Raw genomic sequence first — 12,928 nt, 5'->3', positions numbered from 1 at the left:
TTATTCCTGCAATTATATCTTTAATTACACTGTTGACATTAACTTACACCTTAACCCATCCTAAAACCTACCCACACCACCACACCTGTCCCTAACCTCACCGTATCCACCTCAATAGCAGCACAAGTGTTTTCAAATACAATATGAACACAATAAGTATATTGCACTTTTTTATTTATTTATTTTATGTAAGAACGTAGTCGTTAGGAGACCTAATATAAACTGTGACCAGAAAAAAATGCAAATAAGTAATTTTAGTTATAAAACACAAGCTTCTGTGTAAGATAAATGCTAAATGTGTGTTCATGTATTTGAGAGGGATGTGGGACACGAGTACAGAACATCTCTTGTCTAATATCTTCTTGTCTTCACTCCTGATGAACACCAATATCTGATGTTCCTAATCATCTGAAACTAAATTACTGTGTGTGTGTGTGTGTGTGTGTGTGTGTGTGTGTGTGTGTGTGTGTGTGTGTGTGTGTGTGTGTGTGTGTGTGTGTGTGTGTGTGTGTGTGTGTGTGTGTGTGTGTGTGTGTGTGTGTGTGTGTGTGTGTGTGTGTGTGTGTGTGTGTGTGTGTGTGTGTGTGTGAAATACGCTTCACAAATAATCTTGATGCTCCTTACCAAGTCTAACAAGCACAAACTGTTAAAGAGAATTTGACGTGCAAGTACAAAGGTATCTGTCCTACAGCTCTGTTCTACTTTACCACAGTAAAGGATGCGATTATAATAATTAAAAGTGCAGAAATGTTTATAATTCTTTGTGACATGAGTGAAGATTTTGCAAAGAAACAAGACATTCCATGTCCAGTGGAATATTTGTAAGTATTATTTTTTAAAAATTTGTTTTTGTTTTATTTGTGAGAAGTAGCATCCTTTTTTTTATGACTTTGATTGGTTCCATGGACAGTAATGTGTAAGGAGAAACTGATCCAGAGTTTGTTTGTTACATGAAGTTGATCTAATCCAACAATACCGGATCTACACTGTAGAAGTATTTTGTATTGTTTCCAGTCCAAATATCAAAAAAACATACTTAAATTAAGATGCATTTACTATAGTAGTAAAATTGTTTTACTTGTTTTCTGGGGAAATAAATAAAAATTAAGTGAGTTTTTTCTTAAAACAAGCAAAATTATCTGTCAATGGGGTAAGAAAAACAATCTTAGTCAAACAAAAACAAGATTATTTTTCTTATCCTATTGGCAGATAATTTAGCTTTTTTTTAAAAGCAACAAATCACTTCATTTTTAATAATTTCCCCAGAAAACAAGACATACTATTATATGTCATTTTATGAATCTAGTAAATGCATCTTGATTTAAGAATTTTTTGATATTTGGACTGGAAACAAAACAAAAATACTACGTAAGAAAAGCATTTTTGCAGTGAAACTCCATATACATCTCAGCCGCCTTCGCTGTTCGTTTGGCTGTTGTTGTGTTTATCTCGACACCCTCCTGAAGCATCCATGTTAATGTGCTAATATCAGCATCCAGGCTAACAGCTTATGAATGCTAACCAAACGCTCGGTGTGAAAGCGCTCCAGATCTCTGCAGCCCGTGCTCACGGATTAGCACTTCAAAAAGGGCAAAGCGGCCTCAAACTCTGACATGCCGTCAATAAACATCCTTTAACGTCGTGCCTCTGGCTGTTGCTGTTGACTCCGCAGATAACCTCGGCGTCATTTAACACAGCTTATTTCTGCAGAATGTGACATCCGCCGTCTTTTAATCCCATTATATCATTATTATATGTCAGAATCCTAATATACTCGCATGATGGCACATACAGGATGTGTACAGGTTTCCTGTGCCAACAAAAATTAATGTCACTTTGCATGAGATATTCATGGCTAATTCCATAATGATTCTTCAAGGGCTCTGGTATACATGCATGTCTATTATCAGAAAATTCCTCATGCTCTGCAATGAAGTAAAATCATATTCTAAGCCAGTATTTATATCTTGTTTTCCAGTAAAAAATATCTAAGAATAGAGAGTTCTAGGGCTCAGAGAGTTCAGAGAATGTCATGAAATACAAGCAAAACTAATTTCTGTGTAAATGGATCATAAAAACACTTGGGAATCGACTTAATATTTTTAACAATAATTTATGCAAGTTTAACAAATGATTTAAAACAATACAAAAATGACCTGTGTAAGATGAAACAATTTATGTAATGTCACCAATAATTTAACGAATTATTAACAGAACAATGCAGCTTACTCAGAATGCATGCAAGAAAGTTTTTTACGAACAATCTACATAAAATTCAAAAAATATACTTGATGCATGTTCCCGTAAGAATGGCATTGAAAACATTTTACATGGAATGCTGAAATGATGTATTGAATGTAGAAATGTAAAAAGCAGAAAACTTTGAAACTGACAAGAGTAATTGTATTTTTAATTTTTTACAATTTACTAAATATGTTTACATTATTTACAGTCATAATTTACGTAAGAATGATTTTATGAAAAATTAACAGAACGATGAATCGTACAATGCAACGATTCATGTAAAAGATTTTTACGAACAATTTACTCTGTAAAAAATATTTTTAAAGTTAATAAAACAAAGATTAAATTAGTTTATTTCTTGCTATTTAAAAATTCCATGTTTAATTGAATGATTTACTTGCTGTTTCTTTTCAATTATTTATTCTATTAAATTCATGGGTCAGTTTTCCGGCAATCCATGTTTTCACTGTTGTATGGTAGGGGGCGCTATTACATCTCTTCTGAAAGAGTAGATAACCTCTGGATCAAAACAGACGAAAAGATGCAGAAACAAGCGATCAAAGCATTGCTTACACACATGTAAAATAACCGATCATCAAACATTCAACAGCATATAAATCGAAACTGCCTAATGTTACTGTATGAAATGTCGGAGGGGAAAGAGTTAAAATGGCCGCCAAACAGTGGCAGATATCTGCCGTCAGATCTCCTCCTGCAGTCAGAACCCTGCCCTGATAAGCATCAATCTGTTTGCTTTCTGGAGTGCGGTGCACTTCATTAATAAAATCAATCTGCACACGTCTGAAGCTCTGGGCTCTGATCTGATGATGTACTAGAAGGCAAGATTTTATCGACGATTCCGTAATGTCTCGGCTTGAGCTAATATCTCTTGCACAAAGGCAGTATGAGTAGAGATAGTAGAGATAGATAAATAATAGAATACACCTTTGGATGAATGAAGCCCATTCTTTGACCTAGAATGAACACTTTGTATAAAGCAGAAGTGTGTTAAACTCTAAATAGGAATCTTTTAAATGAATATGTTCGTCTTTGATAGAGTTCGCTAGGTTTAGCTACACAGAATGTATCATTTGTGAAAAACCTGCGCCATGATGCCAGGGTGTTGCTATGAGGTTCTAGGGTGATCTTGCAAGGCGATATTATTGTATTTATTGTATTATGTTAAACATAAGATGGATTATGAATTAGGTGGTAGTTGGAATTGATAACCCAGTTATGTTTTATGGTATATCTGGGAAAAATCAAACAGTCTAATTGCTTATTAAAGAAACAGCAGTCTTCTAAAAAGCCACATGATTTGAAGAAGTCTGGGAAACACTATTATTCAAGCAATATCACACAAGAAACTGTGTTTATAAGTTCAAATTTAGTAAAAATTTAGTTTTGACACAAAATCGCCAATTAGTTTGCATATTTTGCTACACCATGGACAGTAGCTGTTTCCTTCCTGAATGATTCAGCATTTTTGAACAAATCGATTGAATGAATGATTCAATGACTCACTAAAAACAGACAGTTTTGTCACTAAACGAATCTCTTTTTTTTTTTACTAATCAGTAGAATGAATGCTTCAGTCAGTCACTCTCGCTGCGTCCGAATATGCCGATATAGTATGCAAAAAAAGGTATGTGAGCCAAGTAGTATTTCTGATTTCATAGTATTCATAAAACAGCAGGCGAAAAGTACCTGTATGGCGTACTATTTCTGAAGTGCGCATACGATGGGCACTTTACTATCCCATGAGGCCACAGGAGATGATTTGTGAAAAGAGGATTAGGAACCCAACTTACACCGTAGGTCACATGACAAAAACAAAATGGGGGATGTAATATGTCCAAATTTCATTCATACTACACACATTAATTCTATATAGAACATACTTTGTTAACAGTTGCGAAGTAAGTTTCAAACCAAATGTAGTATCTACTTTAGCATGTTTTTTTCCTGAATGAATCAGCGTTTTGAACAAATCGGTTGAGTGAATCAATAGCATGCTAAAAAAGACAGACATTTTTGAACGAATCGTTGGAATGAATGAATCACTAAATCACTGTTGCCACGTACTGGTGCAACGTGCAGAAACGAGGTACTGAGAAGACTACAAAGTGAAACGGCCATTGTTTCAACCATATTAACCTAACCCTAACCCTAACCATATTTTGCAATTCGGGCGTGGGCTATTGTCTTTGAATGTGCGAGACGATTCATTAGCAGGTAAATAACTAGAAGAAAAGTACAGTAAACTGTAAAACTATTTTCGCTACAAACCAGAGTGTTTATGATTATACCAATACAATAATGTGATTACAAAAACCGGTTTGCATTATAAAGTAGCTTATGGACTTTAAAATAACTTGAAGTGAATGACACCGGAAATCTTGCTCATTAAAATGACAAATGGTGCGTACCCCATGCCCGCTATTACGTTAAAAATAAGATGAATAATTAGATTTAGGTTGTTGAAATTGATAACCCAGTTATAAGTGCTGGAATAAATAGTAGAAATGTTGTGCATTTCTAGAGAGTAGAAGTATTCCAGGTTGAGATTCCAGCGATCCCGTTCGGCCAGTTTAAAAACAAATCCGTCCTTCTGGTTGGTACAGAAAATACCAGCACAGCTTAGTGGAGGATTAGACTGGCACCTGGTCCCCAATGAATTATCTAGCAGTGTTGAAACTGAAAAAGTGAAGCCAGAATGAGATTTCCATGCAAATTGTTGGCCTCATCTCCCCCCCCCTTTATAATAATCCCAACCCAATCCATCACACAGTTCAAAATGTGCCTAAATCTTCATTCCCCTGTTGATTTGTGGTGTTGCATATGCTAAACTGATTCTCTGTGCGTGATTGCAGGTGATCGACATTAAGGACAGGCTGAAGGAGTCGAAGAGGATCTGGTCGTCGCTGCCAGACAGCATCTGTGCCGAGAACACAGTGACTGACCCAGATGAGGAGCAGTGCTGGAACAGCCACACAAAGGGAAGGTAGGACGGTCACCTTCACACACACCTTCCCCTGGGTTGCGTTGCAGATTGTTGTGTTTCAATGACACCTTCGATGGTAATTGTTTTAGCGATATTAGGTCGTAGGCAAATACAAATCACCCTGTGGGCTCAATGCACGAGGGTGGTTATGATACCCAACCAAAAACGTTATATACAACTGATCTAATTGTGTATTATCGACTGGTGGTTTAAAAATAATAATCGTTATTAACATGAGAATCCAGAAAACATGATACTCTGCTTAAAAAGAATCCCCTGTTCCATTAGAAGGACTTTACTTAAGTAACATTAACTACCAGTGTGAATTTTTGTAAGGAGTGGTGGCATAAAGTTGTTCTCTTGGGATTACAGTGCGAGTAATTTTATAATTGTAAATTATTGATTTTATAATAAATAATAATAATCATAAATGTTTCTTGAGCAGCAAATTAGAATGATTTCTGAAGGATCATGTGACATTAGCTATGTTTCCATCCACCTATTTCTTTATGTGCATTTTGGGATATTGCATAAAAAAATGCTGGATGGAAACACTAAGATGTGCAAAAATTCTAAAAATGTTCATAAAAAATTAATGTGCATTGAGTCGGATTCATTGTTTTATCCAATAAGAAGCATAAACTAAGATGGAAACACATTTACCAAATTAATTCCTTGATGCCATCAAAAAAAAAAAATCAAGTGCCTTTGTGCAATGGGACGGCATGACTGGACTAACCAGCGGACTGATCTTTTTAGACAGCTTCTGAAATGCTGTTTTGGTTGTTCTGAAATGCCTGAGCAAAGTCTGTCGTCCAAGAGGTTTGGTTCAATTCCCGACATTACATGACTGCGTTCCCAAACAACAGGCATCTTCCTCCGAAAAGCATTTATTGTTATTCATTTTGCCTGCACGCTCTGAGAGCAAGTCATTTAGCCTACTTTTCTTAGTGATATTGAGCACCAGTTTAGCAGGAAGTTAGGATTTTGTTCACTTTGACTCAATGGATGGTGCTTTATCTGCAAATGTTTTATGCAATATTCCAATTTTTGGGCATAGGTTAAATTCCCAAGTTCTTCCTTGTCTTGACTTGTTTGGGGCAAGTACATTGACAAGCTGTCAATTTAACAGATTCATTAGTGTGATTCAGTATTTCCTTTAGAAATGCTCAAAGATGTGTACATCAACTGACAATTAAAAAACATCAGAGTGTGAAAACGGCCTATAAAGAAATAATAATTTATGATTGACAGACCTCTGTTTTTTACAGTAGCTCATTCCTTCAGTTAATTTCTGTTGATGGGCATTTCATAGAAAATGCCCTGATGTCTGTCACTCCGTCTGCCCGCCTTTGAGAACGAGCCAGACGGCTTGGCAGAAACCCATCCGCTTTTCAGCCCTCCACAAGTGAGAATATCAGCAGATGGTGCAATATAAGATGTGTTTCATTTTCTTTCCAAGCGGCCTCATCATGTAAATGACCCGTACTGGGTGAAGAGGGTTTTTTAGAGTGCCTAAAAGACAAATTAACGCAAATGATAAGACTTGGTGGAGCTGAAATGCATGTGATGTATTATTTTTTTTATATTTTTTATATATATTTGTCAGATCTGGTCTCCGCGGAGTACAACCGTCTCATTATTGGCTAATTACTGTTTTAAAGCCATAGAGTTTGCATTTGAATAGGAGAAAATTTGCGATGGCACAACCTGGGAGCATTCAACAAGTTTCATTTATTTTTTGCACAAAGCACCACCTGAAATATTAATTAGGCACAAACAATTACCTCTCGCTAAAGCGCTTATTAGGAGATTAGATCTCAATAGAGTTCGTTGCATGCATAATGCTGCAACATGTGTTTATACTGACAAGCAACATTCAGATAAAGAGGCAGAAATTCAGAGAAGGCAAACATGATATATGCAATTAATTCAGTATGAATCACAGTCTCTACAAACTTCATTATGTAGATCATTTCAGTTTTCTCCAGTTCTGCCTCAGGTAATACTTGTGAAAAAGATAATTGTGACTATGAATTTTAATTTGAACCCTATCACCGGGTTCTTATTGTTATAAGCGAAACTACATCTTTAAATAAACTTGAAAAAAAAGTTAACTGAAGGAAAATTAAATATAACGTTTATTTATGTCATATTTAGTTTAACTTCATATAGGGCCTACTAAAATTACTAAAACTGAAACTGTAATAAAAATGAATAAAAACTCCTAAAACTTTAACTGAAATTGAAATTAAAATTATTATCTGAAATTAAAATAACAACACATTAGTTACTTTTAAGGAAAAAAAATATTTTAATTTTAAATTTTATTTTGAAAAAATATTTTATTTTAAGCAAAATCTAGTGTTTGGTTTTTGTTAAGCATTCAATGCATTTAAAACATTTCTTTGAATAAATTCAATAAATTTAAAGTTTGAAAATATTTTATTGATATTGTTGACCCATTAATAATACAATTTACAACAATGACGTCATTACTGCATTGTGGACAGTCTTCTTTCTTTTTACTGTACTGTGAAGTCTTTATTACAAAGCAGTCTATACAAAATATAGTCTATTATTTATTATTATTTTTACTTTTAAATGAAATAAAAAAATACATTAACTTGCGTACTAAGTGTTATGACATTGGCAAAGGGTTTATGATTTGCTTTATTAAAACATTAACACTATTTATCAGCTGATTTGCAAGCACAGCTCTTCCCGCACGTAATGCAGATCTAGTTATAATGTTTATCACCTTCACAAGCAAGCTGATTTTCACACTATAGGTGAAAGTGCAGGTTGCAGCTTTGCATTATTCCTGTTATACAACACAGGGCGACGCGAAAACGCTGACGTCCTGATAGTGCAACTGAATATTGCACATGAAGTGATTGTGCACACGATGTAGATCTGCAGGGCTTATGAATGTGAATGTGAGACGTGCTGATCCTGCTAAAGACACTCCTGATGGGGTCATGCTTCACTCCACAACCACGCTGTTTGGTGAAATTATGAGTTTTGGTTTATGTATGTAATATTTGTAAATCAATGCATTTGCATTTGTGTGTCCCTTGACTTTGCTTTTTAAGATTTTAAACCAAATATAGATTATACCAAATCATAGCGGATCATTTATGTGTTTTTTGAACCCCAACTGAAACCATTTTAATAAAACATTCCCACCAAAAAAAAAAAACCCTGCAAATGTTTGTTTGTTAACTTCCAGATATTTTCCTGAAGTTGTAAAAGATGGCCTTACGAACCAGCTCAATAACCCAGAGGTGGAAGTGGACATCACGAGACCAGACACCTTCATCAGACAGCAGATCATGACCCTGAGAGTGATGACCAACAAGCTACGAAACGCATACAACGGCAAAGACGTCTACTTTCAAGACTCCAGTAAGTCAGTCAGTAGAGAACATTCGTTTATGGATAAGCGAAGATCTGGAACTAATACAGACGCTCAATCCCTGATTGTTTCTGAGATGAAAATGTGTTCGAGAAATATATGAAGGATTTTGTTGTCCTTCCTGATCCAGGAATATGACCATCTTCAGGGAGCATTTTGTTTTCTGGGTTTTGAGTCGATCTGTAGTAAGATTTACTAAAATCTTGGACCAGCTCAAACCCTTTTTTGGCTTTAAAAACTGTCAGGATTTACTAAAGACACGCAGTGAAAAATTAGCACTGAAAAGTCCTAGACCGGGTGATTTTTTTTAAGGCCGACCTTATTGCTTATCAATAATGCGTCTGAAAGAGTTTCCCTTTCTGATGCAAAATTTGTGGGTGGAGATTATTTAAATGAATCACACAAGGTGATATATTAAGGTTTGCACTAGTCAATTTACTGTTATTTAACGGCCCAAAAAAGCATGTCTTAAACCAGGCGCTAATTTGCGATGCTCTTGGTAGATTGTGTTGGTCATTATGGAAAGGGTCCGGCTGCGTCTGTGTTCTTTAATTTACAAAGAGTTACATTTATGCATTTGGCTGATGCTTTAACGAAAGTGGCTTGCATTGCATTCAAGGTATATGTTATATCAGTTCATGCATCGAACCCATGATCAAACAGATCAAGAGCTACAGAAACACAAAATACAAATATGCAAGTCAATTGTGATTGATGAGGCTTTACTTGGATAGCAACCGCCTAGCAACCGCCAAGCAACACCCTAGCAACCACTTAAAACACCTTAGCAACACCTTGCCATTGTGAAAGTGTTTTAAGCAATTACCACCCCCCCAAAAAAATGCAAAAATCTAGTTCTTTAAATAGTTTTAATAAGTCAGCAATGTATAACTTCTGTTAAAACCCATATATGAGCTTGTTTACTTTTTGGCACAATAGTTTGATATACAAACTCAAACTCAAAGGTGAAAAAGTCACCAAGTTGAGCTTCGCTCTTTTCTCAAGGAGACGCGCTGGTATTTAAGACATGCAGCATACGTTCTGTTATTGACACTTATTTTGGTTTTCGACCTACTTATATGACTTTCTTAAAGGAATAATGCATAGATGAAAATAGATTCAATTGCACAGATAAAAATAAGCCCCAACAGCTCAGGCATACACATTTACACCCTTCTTAGATGCAAAACTCCCCAGCATGTGTTATTCCCTGTAAGCAGGCCAGCCTTCGCTCACGCGGCGCCATAAATCATGCCACGGCGTCAGAAAGCGTCACGCGCAGACTAGACCCTCTGTCAGCGTCAGTGAAATGAGATCCTCGTCTGTCAGAAACAGGGGGCCGGTCGGGACTGACACCAACAGGAAGCTGAATTATGATAATGGAGTGTCGGTCACATAATGTATGACTCTATGATGGTCTGGGAATATGCACGTCCTCAGGTGCCGGTTATGTTTGCAGTGGTTTGAGTTGATTTGGAGTAACTCTGAACCTAGGCTATATGAGAGCCAACTAATAATCATTCAAGAAATCAATTCAATAAATGCAAATAAATAATAAAAAATAGAAAATAATAATAAAATCATAAAAAATCATAAAAGCAATAAAATATATTGTAAATATAATGTTAATTTTAGCAATTGATAATGTATAAATAATAAATAAAAAAAATGCAATTATTAAGCCCTTTATAAACGCACATTAAGTATCATATATAATTTAAAATATAATATTACTATAGTATAAAAAAATTCATATATAATATGTATAGAAATTGAATTTATTTACTTCTAAATAATGCAATGGATAATATAGAAATAATAAGCAAATGTAAAAAATTAAATTGATGATATAGAAATAGTAAACAAATGAAAATGCAGTCATTAGCCCTTTTCAAAACACACATTAACGGTAATATATGTATAATACGAACAAAATGTAACATATAAAATGTATAGTAATTGAACTTTTGAAACTAGAAAGGAATATTTCATATCAATTATCAACCCAAGTGCCAACATTCGGGGCAAAAAAAGTTGAAAGAATGTCCTAGTGCGTTTACAAAATCAGTAGTTGACTTTCCATACATTTTTAGTCTCCATTTTTTTAATATTCTGAACCTGCTCTGTTCCAACCATTGTAGATGCAGTTTGCTCATGTTATTCCTGTGCTTTTCTCCAGACATTGACTGATGTTTGTTTGCGTCAGGTGATGAGGAGAGCGGCTCGGGCAGCGGAAGTGGCTTCACGACAGAACCTGAAGTGATCCACACGGAGCCCCCGATGTTGGAAGCAGACAAAAGCGACCCGCAACCAACGGCAGGCGCAGGCCATCGGCAAAAGCCTCCGCTGCAGTCACTAGTGTCTGTCCTGGCCCTCACAGCACTGGTCCTGTGCTGGAGATAATGGCAGGAGGAGGCACTCAGCCACACGGACACTTAAGACACACACAGCGTCGCTCACGCTGGTAGCCTTTCCGGAACTGGACTGGACCTTTTACAAAAAAATATAAAGAAAAAAAAGCCCATGAAAAAAAAAGGAGAGCAAGCTAGCTAGCTAAACTCAAGGAGAGCAAGTGAGTGTGTGAAAGGAAGAGCGAGCGCAAATCTTTGCATCCTGCTTTTTTTCCAAAGAATGCTTGGTGCAATCAGAAGCAGCTTCTCTTTTGGCCAACTGCTCTCATTTCTAAATGAAGTTTCTTTTCGGATGAAACGTGGTTGCCGTGCAGATGGGACCACTTTCCATAGCTCTTTCGGAAAAGAATGGGAAAATTAAAAATATATATTTTTGTTTTCCTTTTATACAGCAAAAAAATGAGACAACAAAATACGCTCTGGTGTTTTTCACCCCTCCTGAATTCATCGAATGACAAAAAAAAAAAAAACAACAACAAAAAAAAAACAGGCATTATAAAGAAAAAAGTAACAACAAAAAAAATCTATATAAATCAACTCGTTTATGTACCACTGTGAGAATGCATGGGGAGATCATGAGTAAATGTTTTTAACTGTGATTTTCACACAATTTTAATGCTTTGACTCTTTTTCTTTTGTTGAAGTGATTTTTTTTATGTTATTTGCTAAGGTGGCGATTTGAGATTATTTTATAAGATATTAGACAGTTTTAGGTGAGCGTTAAAAGAGTCTGGTAGAGTTTCCCCGAGGGCTGATCCTGCTTAATTCAAAAGAAAGTATCCATATCTTAATATATAATAAAGGTTTAGTTATAAAATGTTTTCTTACAGAGAAAGATTTATTTATATTTCTAATATAATTATATATTTTGGCTTTACCAGTTAGCAACTTTTATTCAAAAGCTCATATCTAACAAAATAGCTCTTGCAAAGAATGATGTTTTTTTTTTTTTGTATTGCCCTTTTAAATGCAAACAAATTCATTTATTTTACAAATATTTTATTTTCAATCTGAATTCAGATGTACCTGACACAGACTTGCCTGATAAGTCTGAAATGTTTTTACCGAATGAAACTGTAGTATCCATTGCCCCGTATGTCATTTCGATTTGGGAAAGTTTCTAGTTGAAAAGTCTTGGGAAACACAGAAAGCCCGTGTTAAACGCGACTGAGTCATGTTCCTTACGCTCATTTATATACTTGTCATTTTAATCAATTATGTATGCACAACCCTCATTTACTTATCAACAGCTTTTTTTCTGTTTTTATGTAGCTCACCATATCAGCGTTTCACGTTTTAAGCATAGACAATTACAAAATTATTTTGTTGTGAATCAATGGGCCTCATTCATGAAACTAAAACAGGATAATTGTGCGTGTCAGAACTTTCTTTGAATATGCATTTTTTTTAAATAAATGTGAACTTCGTTTTTTTCTCATTCTCAAAATCTGCATTGAATTGAATGAAATTGCATAAGAGTTATATATATATATATATATAAATGATTTACACTGAAATCTATTTCACGAATGAGGCCCAATGAGTCGCTATGAATGTGACGAGGGCACTTTCTGATTTCACTTGTATCTGTAGCTATGAATGTTTCCAAACCAGTGCAATTCAAATCCCATGTACACATTGAACAACCTGACAGATTTGCCAGTTTATTGGCTCAGACCTCCCGATATGAATGCTGGCATGTGTTAATGTATCGTTTAATTAGTATGTTCAAAGCTGCCTGCTAAAACACTCTTTTCGTCAATGAAATGCAAAGATGCTAAAAGATCCCTCTAATGTCCTCTTCTCAGAGATGCGTGAAGGTTGAATGGAAGCATCAGTGAGGAAGGGTGG

General features: G+C 35.4%; 1 protein-coding gene across 2 annotated transcripts in view; it reads left to right on the top strand.

The window, feature by feature from the left end:
- gpc6a (glypican 6a) overlaps window positions 1-12,452 on the top strand; it is a 227,648-nt gene extending 215,196 nt beyond the window's left edge. For both annotated transcript variants that reach the window (XM_077205398.1, XM_077205399.1), the window contains 3 exons: window positions 5,118-5,248; window positions 8,481-8,656; window positions 10,873-12,452. In XM_077205398.1, coding sequence (XP_077061513.1) covers window positions 5,118-5,248; window positions 8,481-8,656; window positions 10,873-11,069 — 504 coding nt within the window. In that variant the 3' untranslated portion in view covers window positions 11,070-12,452. The remainder of the gene's footprint in view (window positions 1-5,117; window positions 5,249-8,480; window positions 8,657-10,872) is intronic.
- Window positions 12,453-12,928: the final 476 nt, after the last annotated feature.

This window comes from Siphateles boraxobius, unplaced genomic scaffold (assembly GCF_051911475.1).
Source record: "Siphateles boraxobius isolate OS27281-9 unplaced genomic scaffold, OSU_SipBor_1 53, whole genome shotgun sequence".
Taxonomy (NCBI): Eukaryota; Metazoa; Chordata; class Actinopteri; order Cypriniformes; family Leuciscidae; genus Siphateles; species Siphateles boraxobius.
This window is presented reverse-complemented; position numbering and strand designations above follow the sequence as displayed.